The sequence below is a fragment of the Talpa occidentalis genome, unplaced genomic scaffold (genome assembly GCF_014898055.3).
Source record: "Talpa occidentalis isolate TD23 unplaced genomic scaffold, MPIMG_talOcc4v2.1 talOcc4.8, whole genome shotgun sequence".
In the NCBI taxonomy this organism is placed as follows: domain Eukaryota; kingdom Metazoa; phylum Chordata; class Mammalia; order Eulipotyphla; family Talpidae; genus Talpa; species Talpa occidentalis.
The window spans coordinates 23,916,206-23,935,699 of NW_023605194.1; the positions used below are offsets into that span (position 1 = coordinate 23,916,206).

At 43.0% G+C, this 19,494-nt stretch overlaps 1 protein-coding gene across 5 annotated transcripts in view; it reads left to right on the forward strand.

Annotated features, from left to right (window-relative positions):
* BLNK (B cell linker) overlaps positions 1-19,494 on the forward strand; it is a 60,199-nt gene that overhangs the window by 34,398 nt on the left and 6,307 nt on the right. For 3 of the 5 annotated variants that reach the window (XM_037496003.2, XM_037496005.2, XM_037496007.2), the window contains 10 exons: positions 655-818; positions 2,169-2,250; positions 6,290-6,361; positions 9,359-9,431; positions 11,077-11,101; positions 11,916-11,961; positions 14,777-14,861; positions 15,311-15,342; positions 17,644-17,720; positions 18,723-18,806. In XM_037496003.2, coding sequence (XP_037351900.1) covers positions 655-818; positions 2,169-2,250; positions 6,290-6,361; positions 9,359-9,431; positions 11,077-11,101; positions 11,916-11,961; positions 14,777-14,861; positions 15,311-15,342; positions 17,644-17,720; positions 18,723-18,806 — 740 coding nt within the window. The remainder of the gene's footprint in view (positions 1-654; positions 819-2,168; positions 2,251-6,289; positions 6,362-9,358; positions 9,432-11,076; positions 11,102-11,915; positions 11,962-14,776; positions 14,862-15,310; positions 15,343-17,643; positions 17,721-18,722; positions 18,807-19,494) is intronic. The other 2 variants (XM_037496004.2, XM_037496006.2) reach the window with 1 other exon arrangement.

The window sequence follows — 19,494 nt, forward strand, 5'->3', positions numbered from 1 at the left end:
GTAGCTAGCCCACAGGAGAGCAGCTGGCAGATGCAGGTCAGAGGACTGCCCTCAGTCTTGGGCTTCAGAGCCTGGACTCCTCTGATCCCTGCTGAGGTCAGCCCTGTACAGGGGAACTCATGGATTCACTGTAATTTGGGGGGAACTACTGAAGGGCTGACCCAAATGAGTAGAAGCAACCCTGACAACATAGAATAACCTGGGAAACCTTTAAAGCCTCTAATACCAGGTCCCTCCCTAGAAGTTTAAGTTACTAGGTCTGGAGTGGAGCTTGGACTTGACAGGTTTAAAAGCTCCCCACATAGTTCTTATGTATAAGCAGGATGAAGCAGCACTGGCCTTAAGGATTCACAGAGCAAAGTGAGCCATCGAGGAGTGCCCCGCCCCAATACTGCCCCAGCCCAGGCTATCTGCATCCTGTGTCTACAGGTCTCCGTCACTCCCCCAGGAGGACATTTCTGATAGGGACATTCTTCTGGTTTTCATAATGTAAGTCCGTGGACACTGACACTGTTCACCTAACATGTGATTGTTCTCCTTTAAGGAATGCCCTGATGAATCACTTATGGCTACATAAATGCTGGTGATTCTCCTACTTCCTAAATCTTGGTGGCTTCCATCCTTTGTCTTACACTTTTTCTTGTTCCTTTCAAGACAATCGATCAAGCCAGAGGCAGTCTCCGCCCTTCAGTAAGACCCTCCCCAGTAAGCCCAGCTGGCCTTCCGCAAAGGCGAGGCTGGCCTCCACTCTGCCAGCCGCGACTTCTCTGCAGAAACCTCAAGTTCCACCGAAACCCAAAGAACTACTCGAGGATGAGGTAATGTAAATCTGTCCCCAAGACTCCCCAGGCCAAGCAGGAGGATGCATGTGGTAAGGGCACAGGCGCCAGGGCCATTTGACAGGCTCCTTCCCTGCAGTCCCGAGCCCTGTGTCCTGGGCTCTGACCACCCCACCCCATCTCTCCTCCCGTAGCTCCCACTGCTACACTGCAAGCATGTTGTTTCTCTTAAAATGGTGCATGTGATCTTATTTGAAACATTTTCATTTACTAGCGGCACATGGTATAGCACGACTGGGTCTGTGCCCACTTATCACCCCTCTTTTTCCTCCCTTGGTTTCCTGTGAATCTTCTCTTTCCTTCACAAGGCATTTCCCTGACTTTATCCCCCCTTGCCTCTCCTCCCGGTCCTCTCTCGCTCTCTTTCCTCCACCTTCTCTTTTCTCTGCTCCCTCTCTCTCCTCCTCAGATATATATGATGGGAGCAGTAGGACCCATAAAGGGAGCCCTAGTCCTGGGGCCCTGCGTGACCTGTAGAGGAACCAGCCCTTCACTTTCCTTCAGCTGCTCTTGCTTCTTACACCTGTGCAAATTGCCCAACTCTGTATTTTTTTTTTTTTTAAGAATTATTTATTTATTTATTTTATGCAAGCACTGGGTACAGTCAGAAGCGCGGGAGGATGAGAGAATTCACCAGAGCCAGAGCGGGGAGCAGAGCAGGCAGAAGGACCCAAGCACACTGCTGAGGGGAGCAGCGGGCGGCAGGAGAGGTCTGCGCGCCATGTGGGACCCTCCTCCAGTGGCCGGGGACCAGCCGGGAATCGAACTGGTGCTGCAGAGGCTGCGGGCAGCTTCGCAACCCAGCGTTCAACCGCTGTGCCACCAGGGGAGGCCCCCAACTCTGGATTTATATCATCAGTCTCCCCTGTTAAGCAGTGCATGACTGCATTCACACAATGCGATATTACTGGTCATGAAAAGAAATGAAGTAAATATACATACAACAACATGGTTGAAACTTGCAATCATTATTCAAAAAAAAAGTCCCAAAAGACTACATGTTGCATGATTTCAAATGTGCAATGGCCCGAGGGGGCAAATCTTAGAAGAGACAGAAATAGATACATGGTTGACAAGATCAGAGGGGAGGGTGGATAGGAAGTGACTAATGGGGTGTTGGCTTCCTTTTTGGGGGTGATGAAAATTTACTTAGATTGTGTGATGGTTTCAAAACTCTATGAATATACTAAAACCATCAAATTATACAATTTGCATAAATTTAATGGCATGTATATTTATCTCAATCAATATTATTTTAAATCTCTCCTTTCCATATCATAAACTAGAAATGTCTAGCATAATCTTCATTTATTTCTGCCTTTCCTTTAGGCTGATTATGTGGTCCCTGTGGAAGCTGACGATGAAAACTATATTCATCCCACAGAAAGCACTTCACTCCCATCGGCAAAAGGCAAGTGCTTGCAGTTTTAAGCACCAGAAACATCTAGAGGTAGATTGGGGAATCACAAGACTATTTGGAAGCAAGCACTCAAGGACTCAGAAATGATGAGTCCAGGTGGGCACCTCCAGGGGTCTCTCCTTTTAGCCACACATTGGCTTGCTTTGGCAGGTGAAGTAGAGCATCAGTGAGTGACCAAGCTCTGTTTCATAGCCTTTCTTTACCTTCTTCCTCCATTCTCTCCATGATTTAATGATTTCATCTCACATTAGGAAAGTACCTTAGTTCTTATTGTTACAGGGCAAACCCCAATATAAAATGGGGTTGCCTGACTGTGGGTCCTCACCCATGCGCTTAAAGGGGACTTATTAATGCTAAACTGCAGACACACACAAAAGGTTGATAAAAGGTTTATTTACAAGGGCAGGGGAAATGGGAAATGAATAACTCAGGGAGATCAGTTCGTAAATGCGTGCTACCCCTTCCGCTGACCTGGAATCCCAATGACCCGCCGAGCTGGCGGAAAAACCTAGCAGGCCTCATGGTCAAGCCCCCAAGCCCCCGGCCACATGGCCAGATAAATACTCAAAAGTGAGAGAGCCTAGTTGCTTAACTCCAGCCTCAGGTCCTCGCAACCTTCCCTTTGGTGATCATGGGATTTGTGGTTCCCAGTGTCATAGGGGTGGAATTCACAAAACTTGTATGGAGTTTGCTCAGGACACCCTTTCCCCCTAACATTATCTTCAGTGTCCTCACTTAGAATAGATTTCCCATAAAACCAAATACACACCCAGTCAAAAGCCACCATATTTACCTTAGAAACATTGCACCAGGAATAATACCTGAGAGAACCAAAAATGAAAGCATGAAATTGCTGTGTCCAAATTTTTTAAATATAGATTTTTTTTAACTCTCCGGCGCATTAGAAGAATTTGATTTGTAAACGCTTCATGGAAAAAACAAATTCAATTACAAACGAAAAATCTTCCAAACCAGGGCTACATACCCTCAGATCAGTGGAGGTTTAGTCTGGGAAGTCACTATGGAGACTATACTCCTGTATGAAGATTCCTCTTCAAGTAACATTACTTTTCTAATAATCTCAACTCCAAAGTAGCAGTGCTCAGGTTTTTTCTCTGCCACCATGTAGCAACCTTCTCCCATGCTCTCTAAATATCATCACCAGCTTCAAGACCCACCTGAGTTCCTGAGCCACCCACTCCCAGGAAACAATCAATTCAAATCAATACCCCACTTCTGCCACCAGAGACAAAGTTCAAAGTCCAAGAGGAATAGTGTGTGTTACTATGGCAAGGAGGTTGGGTCCTTTATTAGATTCCATGCAAGTCTCCTGATTTAAAACAAAAACAAAAACAAAAAACCTTTGAACTCCACCTCCAATCTGGCAAATGAAATTCCAAGCCAATGAAATTCCAATTCATTTTAACAAAATCCCTCATTAAATAATTTGACTGTTCCTTTCATCTTCACTAGATTGTTAAAACTCACAGAATAAATGTATAGATATAATTGGCTTTACTTAAGAATCCATGGTAGGACAGCATCCAATCTAGCAAGTAGAAAGGCAGAGGTTTTTACAACCAAAAAGAGGGCGGGACAAGCTATTAGCAAAAGAAAAGATTATTTCAACAAACCATCTTTCCTCAGAGGAAGCAGGAGTTTTACGATGCAGATCCACCTCACTGGCACAGACCAGAAACTCCAGACTGATTGGCTTAGAATTCCACTTTGAGAGGGGCTGACTCTCTAAGTACTTTAGTTACTAAGTCTTCATGGGGTCCAGTATGAATGACTCCATTTGGGACTTGTTTCTCTTTTTAACAATATTCATCTAAAGATGTTTCTCCTGAGAAAGGCTTGTGTGTCTAATGAGTGTTTCCTATTCTTTGCAAATTCTCTGATCTGATGCATTATTTCCACAATGCATTTCTCCCTAAGTGTGAATCTTTACAAAGCCCAAGCCAGTTTTTCAACAGCAAATCGACATATGAAACAAACACACTAGAGAAACCAAAAATCACATTTGTGCTTATAGGAGCCAGTGCCACAGGGAAGCCCAATTGCCCCATGGGGCTGACTAACCACGGATGGCTCTGTCCTAAATCATGTTGGGCACCAAATCTGTTTTTTGTTTTGTTTTGTTTTAAGATTTATGTATTTATTTATACAAGCACTGGGTACAGTCAGAAGCGCGGGAGGGTGAGAGAATTCACCAGAGCCAGAGCGGAGAACAGAGCAGGCAGAAGGACCGAAGTACACTGCTAAGGGGAGCAGCGGGCGGCAAGAGAGGTCTGGGCGCCATGTGGGACCCTCCTCCGGTGGCCGGGGAGCAGCCGGGGATCGAACCGGCGCTGCAGAGGCTGTGGACAGCTTCACGACCCAGCACTCAACTGCTGCACCACCGGGGAGGCCCGGGCACCAAATCTGTTACAGGGCAGGGAGAGGGGCAGCCCAGACCCTGCAAACCTGCCTGCTCAAAATAGGTTCTGCCATCTGCCGCATCAACACAAAACAGATGAGACTTTAGTGGGAAGGAACTTTAATACAATTAGTGAACAATACAGCAAAGACAAAGAATCTAGTTTTTAAATCAAGCACCCAAAGTTACCCGTTCCCTTGTGGGTAAAAATCCATCCAAATGGGATTGGCCCAGAGCAAAGCCCCAAAGCCTGCCACAAGTCTAAAGCATCTTCCAGTGGGGACCCACAGAAAAGGATTGGAAAAAGCCAGACAAGTATGGAGAAAAAGAGCAAAATCAAAATCAAGACAAAAACTGCCATTGTCACCTCCCCACGGGTCTCTCACCCACATCTGTGTCAACCAGTCCACGACCAAAAGGCAAGCGCAGTTTCTTCATGTGTCTCTCTGCTTCATGTGCCTCCTCCAGGTCTCCTGGCTCTATCCTGCTTCCTTCCTTCCTCAGTCTCCTCTCCAGCTTCTTCTCTCTCTGCTCAGCTCCACCCTCCCCTGGGTGGGGCAGGAAACCTGGAATACCCCCCTTTCCTGGGGACCACCCTGTTACATAATGAGTGTCTCCTATTCTTTGCAAATTCTCTGATCTGATGCATTATTTCCATAATGCATTTCTCCCTAAGTGTGAATCTCCTTTGTGTGTGTGTGTGTGTGTGTGTGTATGTGTTTAAGTTCTGTTATAAAACAAAATTCACAAATTTAGAGATCTAATTGGCTTTATTAAATGATTCATGAATCTCAGCTAGATACTGCAAGGGGTTACACGAAATGGAGGGTGTTTATAGAGGAAAGAGGGTGGGACCAGGTTATCAGCAAAAGGAAAGATACACGAAATGGAGGGTGTTTATAGAGGAAAGAGGGTGGGACCAGGTTATCAGCAAAAGGAAAGATTAGTTCAGGTAAAACTGTTATAGAGCAACCCCGATATTAAACGGGTTCCTGGCTGTGGGTCCTCACCCGCGCGCTTTAAAGGGACTTATGAATACTCTACTACAGACACACGCAAAAGGGTTAATAAAAGGTTTATTTACAAGAGAAAAAGAAATAAGGAAAATGTACAACTCAGGGAGAAAATAGGGAAATAAAGTCTTTAATGCGTCCTACCCGATCCGACGACCTGGAAACCCCAAAGTCACTCTCAGAGCTAGACGGACGCCGCGAGCTGGCTGAGGGCCCCAAAATGGAGAGAGCCCCAAAGCCCACATGTCTGCCTTTTGTATCCACCTGGCTGCTTAACCCCACCCTCAGGTCCCAGCCACCTTCCCTTGGGTGGTGATGGGATTTGGAGTTCCCAGTGTCTTTGGCTTTGGCCTGGGGTGGGGGTGGAGTCCACAAAGCCTGTATGGAATTAGCTTTGGGATAGCCTTTTTCCCCTAACAAAACCACTTCCTTGTAGGGTCAGAAGGCAGTCTGCTCAGTCTGGAAATTCCATATTGATTGATTTAGGATCATACTTTCAAGAGACAAGTTGAAACTGAAATAACATTAGTTATTAAATCTGGGAGAGGGCCTGCCCTGAATGACTGAAACTCAGGCCTGTGTTTTCTGTTTTTAACAGCTCCCATGGTAAACAGATCAACTAAGCCAAATAACTCCACAAAGCCAGGCTCTCCTCCAAGGACAGCTTTAGGTAAAGTATATTGTGTTTGGCATTTTTTTTCTTGTGAAATTATTATACTTGAGGTCAGAAGACCTTATCCTCATTTGTTCTCTGGTGGTATCTTTGTAAAAGGTGTTAGCACATGACCAGGGAACCCAAACGTTAAGGGGTGCAAGGAGTACATGCTCTAAAAAGGGGTTTGGCCATCCATGCACACAAAAGCAAAGGGAGTGTAAATGACCAAGCAGGGTCTTTTGCTGACACCCAGAAAGCCAAACTCTGAATCAAGAAAATTATCTTTATATGAAGGAGTTTTATTCAAGATGACCATCAAGGAAGTTGGCACCCCCAAAACAACCAGCTTCCTGAGTGGCAGGAGTGCTGAGATTTGACAAGGGGCAAAGGAATGTGAGGGAAGTCAGGGCTTCCCATTTCCAGGCCTGAGGAAGAGGCCCCTTTGTTGTCAACACTGCTCCCGCCCCAGCCCCAGCAGCCACCAACCCGCCTTCCCTTACCATAGACTTATTTGCCTTTTCTGGACATTTCATATAGATGGTGTCATACAAAACAAGTCTTTTCCACCTGGATCCTTTCACTTAGCATAATGTTTTGACTCTCAGATACTTTCAGCCCTTTCCTGGCAATATGACTTTATATTTGGCTAATATTTTCCATTTTCAAAGTTACCCTATTGTATAACCACAATAATTCTGAGGTAGGTGAGGTAGACGGTGGTGGTGTCCTCATTTCAAAGGGGGAGGCACAGTGGCTTGAAAGAGGTCACCCAGCCAATCTCTGATGGAAATAACTAGAACCCTGACCTCACGATGCAAAACTGTAGGACCTCAGGTCCCCGCCAGTGCTGTACCCCAGCACCACCCTGGAGGCTGGCACGCCCTCCCTCTCCTCTGAAGCCATTTATTCATGGGGAGGGCAGGGGAAAGGAAGACATTGGTCAACTCTTTGAAGTAGGAAGGAAAGGGACACTTAGAAAAGCCAGACCGTAGGTGGGATAAGGATGATGAATGCAAATCTCCAGCATTTAAGCAGAGGGAACCCCCCTGGGAGGAAACTGACTCAGACCTTTCCACTTCCTTATTTCTTGGTTTGGTTTGTTTAGTTTGGTGTTTGTTTGTTTTTGCTTCCTCAAAATCTTCCACCGAAATCGATGAGTAGTTCAGAAAGTATTATTCAGTGTCAATCTGAAGTACCGAGAATATGAACTATATTTGTTTGATTCACTAGAGAATTAAATACTGTTGGCCCCATACTACATATTCAGTTATTTCCCTTATTGTCATGTGAAATGTTGACAGTTGCAAAGGGAGTCTCTGAATGAAATGTTTTTAGAAGTCATGTCCGGGTGAGGTGGCAGGTACGTGAAGGCACAACAGAGGGGACACTCCCTTGCTGGAGCCAGGAAGGCTGCCATGTGGAGTCCATGCAGCCCACTCTGCTGCTGCTCTCCTTTGGGAATGTTCCAGAATCAGCACTTGGGTGATGGAAACCTTTGTAAAAGTGTGTAGGGAGTAGAAGGGCTCTGAGGGAAGGCTGAGCACACCTCTCCAGTAAAGCACATGAGAATGAGCTCCAATATCTCTGTTTTTGATACTTTTTGAGGTCTTATTTTCTCTTTTTGTGCTTGGAATAGGTGGCCCTATGAGATGAGACGGTCTTTAATTGTAAATTCAGAGAGGACAGGCCTAGCTCTATTTCACCTCCTCTGTAAGCCCTGCCATGCTTTACACATACGAGTTTTCCAATAATTCTTGGCGTTTATTACTTCAGTGTTTACTTATGTGTGTTTTTTCTCAAAAGCTAAAATAACATATACTGAGGGCAGGTCCAATCTATGTTTATAGATTATTCCCTTTGAGCCTATCAGGAATTGTGGACTTAAAAATACAGTAGTTTCTTAATAACATATTTATTCACTTCATTGTAATTCAATGAGGAGCCTTTGTCTCACAGAGCAACAATATTCAGGCAGGTGAGCGTCTGCCTGAGAGGAGGCAGCCAGGGATGTTGTGGGGACTGACTGAGCCCGGCCCCTCTCCCTATCCCAGCAGTGAAGGGTGAAGCTCTGTCTGTCTCCCTGCTAATGATTGATGACATCTATCTTCAGGTAGGGAGAGGGAAAATTGGGTGCACTGGACAAGGTCCTCTGGCCCCTTTTATGACTTCAGAAGATGAGGTTTGGGGTCCTCCCTGGTGGTGCAGGGGTTGGGACACAGCCTATGGGGCTGTCCGCAGCCACTGCAACACGAGTTCAATCCCTGGCCAGGGAGCTACCCACATGGTGCAGCAGACCTCTCCTGCCTCACCCGCTGCTCCCCTCAGCAGTGCATTTCAGTCAGTCTGCCTGTTCTGCTCCCCACTGTCTCTGATGAATCCTCTCACCCTCCCCCACCCCCACCTCTGGCCTGTGCCCCAGTTCTTGTATACATAAATAAATAAATCTTAAAAAAAAGAAGAAGAAGAAGAAGATGATGAGGTTTGGGCAGTAACTGGCTACTTGTCTCTATTTGTGCAATGGGGTCCTGAGGACTCAGGTGAATGAATAGCCTCTGCACATGAAATCGGACATATGGAAGTATTAAATGTGGTTGTGAATAAGCATCGTCACAGGTGCATGTCGGGAGTGGTGGGTCTGTGCCTCCCTGTCTCTGGGCACCACTCGTGTGCACATTTGTGCAGTGACTAGAGAAGATAGTATGAACTCTCTCTCCCCGCACTGAACCCTGTGGGGCTCTCGTTAGCCCGCAGGATCAGGGTCTGTGGACTTGGCCCAGAAGGTAAAGAAGTTCATTTAGAAAGGTTAAGATGGAGTCCTTAATTTGCATCCTACTTCTGTTTCATCACCTTTACCTACAGGTTCTCCTCACAAGCTCCACTACCTGTATATGCTAACTCAGAGTAACAAAAACAATGTGCTTGTGTTTCTGAGCCTGCTGACACGGCCAGAGTCACTGTGGCCACAGCCCAGGTTGAAAACTTGGAGACTGACCTGTGTGTCTGTCTGTGCAGGTCGAAATGGCGGGGTCTGGGACACTAAGTCACCATCTTCGCCTGCTGTGCCGTGCCCTCTGCCCAGGGCCGGGTGAGTACCTGTGCAGAGAAGCAGCTCTGAGATTTGAGGGGATGGTCTCCCCTGCTGTTGTGAGCAGGGCTTGCCCCAAATCCACAAAGAAGTCCTCAATGAGACTCTGGGGGCAAGGGTGCTCTTCTGCTAGTTCCATCCAGAAGTGCCCACCTGCGCAATAAGTGCACCTCACATTATAATCAGTGTGTTTCTGCAGCGTGTGGAAATGAACCCAACTGCCTATTCTCCTCTGCCTCCTTGGCAAGCTTCAAGTAGAACTGGGGTGCCCCTGCTAAAATTAAGAGCTAATAGTCTTCTCTCCCATCAATTTTTAGTTCAATCTTGAGTTTACTGACTTGTATAACACAAACAGAAACTCTGTAGAGGTTTCAGCTTTACTTTTAGGTCCTTGACTTGTCTTTCAAGTGCTGATGATCTGTAAAGAAATGGCCCAGCACACACTGGGGTGTTCGATCAAAAGCAACACTGCCAAGGTTCCTTTCAAAAATCAGATAAGCGAGTCCTTCCTTTTTTATTGAACATCAAGGGGTTCTGCGAACAGTCAGGGGGTATGGGACTGTGATGATACCACAGCCATCCCATAATTTACACTTGCTCATAGGTAATTTTTAAAGCTCATTTAAATATGTCTAAAGCTGGCCTGCAAAGTTACAATCTTAAATCTGCCTTCCCGTAAAGCTAGGAAATCTTTCATTTTAGGGGTTTATTAACCAAAACTGTACATGTCTCTCTTGACTCAACTTTATCCCCTTCAGCAAATTACTTAATCTGAGCCTCAGTTTCCTAATCTCTCAAATATGATGAGCATCTCCATTTTTAAAGATCACTGTCAGGTTTAAATAACACATGAATATAAAGAGTCTATGCCAGTGCCAGGCATCTCAGAGGCACTGGGAAGTAGTAGTGTTCTTCCCAGACAAAAATAAGGCAGGAGACACAGCCAACAGTGGAAATAAACTCAGGAGAGAGGCATACACTCTCAGCAACATCAGATTCCAGCTTCTAATGAAGCTAGGGCAAACCAGAATGTCAGCTCAGACAAGCCCCTTCAGGACCACAATTCACAGCATTTTTCAAACTTATGTTGAGTTTGAATTTCTCTATTCTGGAGTGAAATCCTGGGCAGTTGTCTCATGGAGAACAGTCACCTGCAAGCAGGGTGGAAGTTGGCATGGGGAGGTGACAGCTGCAGCTTTCCTCTGGCCACCCTCAGATCTCCACCCTCCACCCCAGCCATTGCCCCTGTGCCTTTGGAGGGAGGGCTCTGGAAACACTGATTCTGGTCTTCGTTTCACAGATAAGGAAACTAAAGCTCAGACGGGCCGCACAGCTGAGAGAAAGAGGCCTGAGGTCACAGATTAATAGCAGAACTGGAACAAGAGCTCAGTTATGCCAACTCCCTGGCAACTGGCGCTCCTGTTTATCCCCAATTAACCCCTTTGCCATCTGTCCCCGGACCCTATGGGAGACTAAGAGGATCATGACTGAATCCTGCTTCCATCCCTCTCCATCCTTCAAGCGTAGTCTTCCTACACTTCTACATATCACCTCTGTTATTCCAGTTTACATTTGAGATTAAAATGAGCAGTGGTCAGCTCCGCTTTATCTTTGTATGCTTAACAAAGTCTCTCTTCTCTCCCAGGAAAAAACCAGCTATGCTGAAGACGGTAAGTTAATTTTGCATTAGACATGGCTCATTTCCCACAATGTTCATCCTTATCCACTTATTGAAAGTTGAAAATGTTTCCTGCTAAGGTGAACATCAGCCAGCTCTAACAACTGTAGTGCTCCCAAGATAGTCCAAGAGAAACCTGGAATCCCCGCTTGCGAGAGGCTCACATCCTCACTTGACTTTGGCGCCTCACTCTGTGTGTCAGCCTTACATCTGAAGTCTGGGCAGGCTCTCTGCTCCCCCATGATCCATCTTGCCCATGGGATACGCCCATGTGATCCCCCCATGTGATCCCCTCATTTCTGCTTTTCACCCCAGGTCAGGGAGCTAATGGTTGACTATTGTGTATGAGGCACACATAGTCTTGACTACACTCAGATTCTGGCCAGAATTGGGCCAGCCCATTATTCAAAGAAGCCCAGCTTGACCTAGTACGACCCTGTATCCTGACATTTACAATTACGTAGCCAACAACTAAATGATGGACCGAGACGGAAGTTGGATGCTAGATGCCCACTGCAAAAGTGCTGCTGCCTTCTAGAGGGCGGGGCATCCATCCACCCTGGTGATGGAGTAGGGCAGTCCCTGTGCAAGGTGGCGCTGCTCCTTCCAGGGCACCCTTCCAGTCTGTTGTTACTTACTGCAAAGATTGGATTGGGGTGAGTGTGTTTTTAGTTGTTGTCCCTGTGATTAAAAGAACAGCTATGCAGCAGAGATGTGTACTCCCCAAGTATTTATTTTAATAATGTTCCTTTGACTTTAACTTCCATCACGCACTGTGTTGAATCTCCTTGCCTTTTCTTTTTTAGCAGACTCCAGTTGTCTCTCAACAGAATGCATCAAATATTTGTGAAGGTAAATCTATTTAATTTTGCAGTGTGAACATGTCCTCTACAAGCGGCTTTAAAGATTTGTATATAAATGTATTTCTAAATTTCTTTCTTGATTTTTAAGACAATTGGAAATAAGAAACTCAATTGGTTTTCACTTCACCTTGAGTAAGTTGGTCAGGACCTGAGCCTTTTAGCACTGTCTTTAGTGTGGGTGGCAGGACTAGGACTTTACATGGGTATGGAGGCTAATTAAAGCCATAACATATCGTAGAATTCATAGTTTAGTTAAGGTAATGGAAATTTTAAAACACTGTTTATTTGAATGTATTCTTTTGCCAAGTTTTCAAAATAATGCTTTTAAAGTTCAAATGTCTCCCTGAGTACATCTTCAAATGCTTTCCTTCACCTTTTCAAAACCTCCCAAACCTTAATACACTTTTATTAGAACTTTCCCACTTAAACACTATATTTGTATTTGAAATGTACTTTGGGAACAAAATAGAAAGAAGAAAGAATCCCTTGTAATCTCAACACATAAATTACTATATGCAGTTGGAGTCCTGCACCCACCTAATTGCATGCTTGAAGGCACCCAGTGTTATAAGCTTAGTGAATGTTCTCACCATTTTCTGAGTTCATATAAGCAGATCTACATACACTGTCCTGGTTTCTCTGACAATGGACAATAAACGTTTTTCTGTCTGCTTTAATTGTTTCCCACACCTTCCCCCCCAGGCTGTTTCTTTTCTTTTTAATCAAACATTTATTTTTCAAGGAGTAAGTTTTCTCAGTCTTTTTTTTTTTCAGTTTTATCTTTTTTTTTTTAATTGAGGCAACATTGGTTTACAACACTGTATACGTTTCACAGCATATACGTTCACACCTCTTCAATTTATGTTACCACACTCATCACCTAAGCACCCATAATCTTCCTCTACAGCCCATTGGGCCCCTTCACCCTCTGATCTCACCCTCCCCTCCCCATCTGGTAGCCGCAATTCTACAGTCAGATGTCTAGGGTTTGTTTTTGGTTTAGTTTTATCTGTTCCTCTGTTTTACATTCTTTATATTCCACATATGAATGAAAGCATGAAAGCATCCAGTATCTGTTTTTCTTGTGACTTATTTCACTCAGCATAATCCCCTTCCAGTTCCATCTACTATCTTGCAAATGACAAGGTTTCATCTTTTTTTAGAGCTGAGCAGTATTCAGTTGTGCATATATACTACATCTTCTTATTTTACTCACCTTTCCTTGGGTACTTAGTTGTTTTCATAACTTGGCTATTTAAACAGTGCTGCAGTGAACACAGGAGTGCATCCATCCCTTTGAATTAGTGTGTTTGTATTCTTTGAGTAGCTAGTGAGGAGTGGAATTTCTGGATCATACAGTAGATCTATTTTCAATATTTTAAGAAATCTCCATTCTGTTTCCTACAGAGGCTAGTCTACATTCCCACCAGCAGTGCGCCAGGGTTCCTGTTCTCTACACTCTGCCCCACAGTACTTCTGAGGCATAGAGTATTGCTTTCTTCTGTCTTTCCTTGATGCTTTTGCCTTGATGCTCTGCCATTCCTTAGAGTCTTTTTGTGCCATTTGAGTAGGGAGCTTGGAGTGACAATGGACCCTTAAGGGGGTCCTTGTAGGAAGTATGTACAACCTGTGCAAATAACATGGCTTCAGGAGCCTCCAGAAATCAGTAAAGAAAGAGCTCATGGCCTGCACCATGTGGCTCTGGTGTCCTCATTCCCAAATTCAGCATGCCATCTCTTATTTTTTAAGAGCACAGGCAATGCTGTCCAAACCAGAGCAGGTGAGCAGCCTCGTCTTACCTGGGAAGGAAGCCCTCAGGATGGCAGGGCCGAAGCAGAGTTAGTGAAGCTCCTCAGTTTCTGGGGATCTAATATATTCTCCTACTGAAAAGACCAATTTATAAGGTCATGAGCAAAATATTTCATGTGGCCACTCAAAGTAACTTGCCACAAACTTGAAACATGAGCTCAAAAGTGCAAGGCTCTGTTGCAAGAAACTCTGAAGTTTATCTAAGCATTTATTGGACTCTGAGTTCTTACTGCTTTTATTCCTTTGGGGTTCCTGTAACAATAGTTCTCAACATTTCTTCCATGCTTGAGACATACCCAGATTTCAACCTGTCTTAGACCAATTTTGAGAGAAAATAAGCCATTAAAATAATTAATAATCACATTCATCATCATTAATGGTTAAGTAGCAAAATTCACTATGGGCTTCAACATAAAGTTTTACATTTCAGATTATGCCTATTTCCCTATCTACTAGTTATAACTCCACCCTGTCCTCTCACCCCAGGAAAACAACAAAATGCAAGTGAGATTAACACTATTACAAGGATAACCTTGAATTTGCTCAGTTAATTTTTCAGAGTTGGTCACTCACAAACTCTGACATTTTACCTATAATCAGCAAGAAATTACTTATACCATCTCTTATGACTAACAAGGACACACCAGAGCATAGTAACACCCATGTGGAGACCACAGAGAAAGTAGGGTGGCTGAAATTCGTTCATCTCTGGCTCCCACCTATACTCACACACTCAGGGATCCAGGCCACCCGGTGCAGTTCCCATGTGCATTGCCAAGGGATGAACACAAAGGGTAGGTATGTTTATGCCTCTGCGGGATGGGTGTCCTGCACAAACACTTCCCAGGACTTCACTGACAGGTGTCACATGGGTGACATCCTGAAGAAAGGCTTGTTCTGGGAAGACACCTGGCTAAATCTGGTTGATATTACTGAGTGTGGACCTGGGGACAGACATTTCATTCAAATGCTAAATGAGAGTCTTCCTCTTGCAGAAAGACCTATACCTGCTGAACGTCACCGAGGGTCTAGTCACAGACAAGAAGCTGCACAGTCACCAGGGTTTCCTCCTGCCCAAAAGTAAGAAAAATTAGTTTCCTCTTGTAATATGAACGCCTGCCTTACTACACCTCACAGTAACACCAGCTTGCAGTGCTCGGTAAAGATCTGATAGTCCATTGCTTTGCAATGAATTGTAGAGGTAACAACTTTTGCAATGAAATGTTAAATAGATAACAACTTTAAAAGAGCTGCTTGGACTTGCAGAAACGTAACATTCAGGTTAATTACTAGACATAACTAAAAATCCAATTTGTTAATTGAGGTTCCTTTGTTTTCAAAACTAAAGGGAGCAATTTTATTTATCTTGAAGATGTTGGTGCCCTTCCTATTTTTAGATGTGTTTTATTGGCCACTCATGCAGTCTCTTTTGTAATATTCCTGTTTATAGCGTCTTTAATGTAAACAAAAATTCAAATTTTTTCATCTTATGCTTTGCCCTTTAATTAATCTGAAATTTTTCATTTCAGACAAATCCATCAAAAACCCATACCTCTGCCAAGTAAGTACAGTGGAGTCATGACGAGCAAGATGAGGTGGTGGTGAGGCCGGGCCTTCCCGCCTGAGGGCCCCGGGTTCTAATGTAACCGTAAACTCACTAGTCTGTTTCCTCATCTGTAAAAGAGAGCCGAGAACATTTATTTCACAGAGGTGTCCTAAAATATAAACAGATTTGAGGTAGTTTTTATTTTTTAAGTTTTCAGTATTGATTGAATATTTTACTGACCATACAGGTCATCTTTCATTTACTTTATTATTTTTTAACAGAAACAATACAACTGTTTCCAAAATAAGAAGATAAAATAAAAGAACACATATTTGGGCAGTCTCTGGTTTAATGCTTGGTATATATAGGTGGTCCTCAATAATGATATATATTTATATTAATTCTGAAATACATTTTAATTATCATAAAATAAATCAATAAAAGATATCCTGAAAAGAAGGTTTGACAAATATCTGAATAATTTTCCCTAAACAATCTATCACTCTAAACAAATATCAGGATAATTTTCCCTAGACAAACAATCTATCACCCTAAAAATATAAGATGTCAAACTTCAGAACCTAACTGCCCAAACCCATTTTTCTCAGTGTAGGGAAAAAAAGGAAAATCTAAAACAATACAAAATAATCAAGATTAGATAAATTTAAATAAAAGAAAAACTGTTACGTACAAAAATCATGTGCATTTATGCTAAACAAAACAATTTTTTTTTTCTTAACCTGTCTGTTTTTTTACTTCCTCATCTGTGAGGGTGTGAGGGGTGAATGGGAAAACATGTTTACCTCATGGAGCTGTTGAGAGGATTGCTGAATTTAACTCTGTGTGTGTGTGTGTGTGTGTGTGTGTGTGTGTGTGTGTGTGGTGAGAGAGAGAGAGAGAGAGAGAGAGAGAGAGAGAGTTTGTGACTACTCATGTACTTGCTTTTACTTCAATTCTTCAATCAGAAGGCATATAAGTTTGAAGAATGTGTTTTTTTTTTTTAAATATTAAATTTTATTTTTATATTCCCCCATACAATTGCAAACGCCCCATTCTGACCCCAATCCTTCCCCTCCCGCCCCCCACCCCCCAAAAAGTGTCTCTGGTTCATAGTTTTTTGTTGATTTTGATTTTCACTTTCTTATATTCATTTTCCTGGTCCCTTATTTAAGTTTTCTAGATTCCTGCTATGAGTGAGACCATCCGGTATTTTTCTTTTTCTTTTTGGCTTATTTCGCTGAGCATGATCCCTTCCAGTGCCATCCATGTTGCTGCAAATTGCATGTGTTTATCTTTTTTGAATGCTGAGTAATATTCCATGGTATATATGTACCACATCTTCTTGATCCAGTCATCTATTTTTGGGCATTTGGGTTGTTTCCAAAGCTTAGCTATTGTAAACAGTGCTGCTATAAACATAGGAGTGCAGGTGCTCTTTGGAATTGATGTTTCTGTGTCCTTTGGGTAAATACCTAGGAGTGGAATTGCTGGATCATATGGAAGCTCTATGTTTAGTAGGTCCAGAAATCTCCACACAGCTCTCCATAGTGGTTGGACCAGTTTGCACTCCCACCAACAGTGCACAAGAGTTCCTTTTTCTCCACATCCTCGCCAACATTTGTTGTTGCTAGTTTTTTTAATATGTGCCATTCTCACTGGTGTGAGATGGTATCTCATGGTAGTTTTAAACAAAACAATTTTTAAGGTTTTAATTAGATATTTTTTTATTCACCCTAAATGAAAGTTACACTAGATACATTTTTTTAAAATTCTGAATACAAAGTAAATGTGGCTTGGCTACATAAATTTTATTTCTCACTATGTAAAGCTTTATTATATTTTATTGTTTTTCTTTCACTTTTCATTTTTTTACATTTAAAAAGACTAGGTTTACTAGGAAAAAGAGAAAGAGAAGCACCTGTATAGTCACAGGCAGGCAAGAGAGCTGCTATATTTTATTGTTTTTGAACCCAAGTTATACTTTGAATTTACAAATACTTACTGACCATCCACCATGTACCAAGCACTGTTCTCAACAAAGAGGCTACAGCAGAGACTAAAATAGAGTCCCTGGCCTTATGGAACTTCTATTCTACTGATAGAGAAATCCTTGCAAGCCCCTAAAAGGATCTTGAGGATTACCATGGTCCTCAAATTATGTTTTGAGAACCATGGCTCTTAAGGATTGTTTGATGTGTGTGTGTGTGTGTGTGTGTGTGTGTGTGTGTGCGCGCCCTCAAGCACAGTGTTGAGATTTTGGTAGAGTAACTGCTCAAGATACAGTGATGATCAATTGATTTTTCAAATCTCTTTCAGGATTTCCAGAAGGGGGAAGCCCAACAGTGGATGGTCCATTACCTAGCTTTTCACCTAATTCCAGCTTATCAGAACAGGTATGAAACAAGCTCTTGTTGTTACTAGCAAACTGCAGGGAGGGTTATGTCTTATGAGAGGGTTCAGAGCTTGAGAACAGACTGCATTGTAGGTGGGCTTGGGAGCTGTCATTTGTTATTGGACATAGAATATATCTGTTTTCTAAATGCCCCAAATAACAATATTTTTCTTGAAAGCAGCAAAAAAAAAAAAAAAAAAAAGTTCTTTTTATTGTTCTCTCACATAGATTCTATTTAAACTTTGTAGTATTCTCAGAATAGATCTGTGGGAGCATATGATGTTAAGACACATACAAAAGCACAGTTTTTAAAAAGACAGGAAAAGGATTCTGTGTCTCTGAACTTTCTCAAACTTAAAACCGAGATGACAACATGTAACCTTCTTGCCTTCGATGTAGTTACAAGAGTCAAATAAGATAACATTTGTAAAAACACTCCGAAATTGTGGCACTCCTCAAGGTGATAATGGTAAGAACACAATGGAAAGGGAGATTATAATTCATTTAGGAGAAAGGAGTGATACAATGTTCAGAGCTCTAGCAGGAATCAGTCATTATATTCAAGTACTAAGTTTAGCAGCTAAGGCTAAATGAGGGAAAAATAAGTTCCATAATCCTTACAGTTGATCAAATGAAGCATAAAACTAAGCATAAAATTATTGTCCAAAATTATCCCTTTGCACTCCAAACCATTTTATGATATTTTGATTTAATTTCTTGTGCCATTTCAAGATAAAACTTCAGGGAAACATGCATGTCTCAAAAAGTTGCATTGAAATAACCTCAATTCCCCGTAATCACTAATAAATTGCAATGTCCCCTGAGAGGGGACATCCGAGTGATATGCTAGAATTCCGATGTCCCCTGAGAGGGGACAGCGGAGTGCAAAGGGTTAAATAGTTAGGCTTGACTTGGTACTGCAAAGCTGGTCTTCATTTCTAGTTCATAGAGGATACAGTCGGTGAAAGGCCATCTCATACCTACCCTGTCCTCTATTTCACAGGAGGCGGATGTCCACTGTAAGCCATGGTACGCTGGCGACTGTGATCGAAAGTCTGCAGAAGAAGCATTATACAGATCAAACAAGGTCCACTCATTTTTAAATCCCATCTCCTGTCCTCAGGCTGTAATAAGCACAGTGGTCATCCTGATACCATGCTAATTAAATAATCACAACAATTATGAAAACAGGAAATCTTTTTTCTTTACCTACTCGAGAGCGACTCCCATCCCCTCCTCTTCTTCAAAAATCTTCCTCTTTGTCCCGCATCTCATTTCTGCTTGTCCTTTCCTCTCTATGGGGATCCATGCTCTCCAAACAGTGGGAGAGAAGGTTCCAGGGGAGATCTCTGTAAAGTTGGGTGCTACATAAAATCCAGGGGTGAGAAGTAACAGGTTATTTTGGATCAATCCATGGGATTAAAGATTTGGGTCAAGATGGCAGAAAATACTTGGAGGTAAATTTTTCGAGAGTCCAAACCCAGTCATGTCTTGGAACTCTAGAGACAGTTTGGACAACACACCATTAAAGTGTTCTCCTTTTCCTCTTCTGTTTTTTCACGTGTGCCCTACTTTGACAGAATATATGACACTTGCATACTGTTCCTTTCTACCCTTCTTTTATTCCTAGTTCTATAAGTCAGCATATGAAATGCTTTCCATCAGTTCCTCTTCAGGTTTCCAAGTTATCTATTTGTGTTTGATGAAGCTTACCTTTTTTTTTTTTTTTTTTTTTTTTGTGGGACCCTCGCTGGCGGCCGGGGAACCAACAGCGC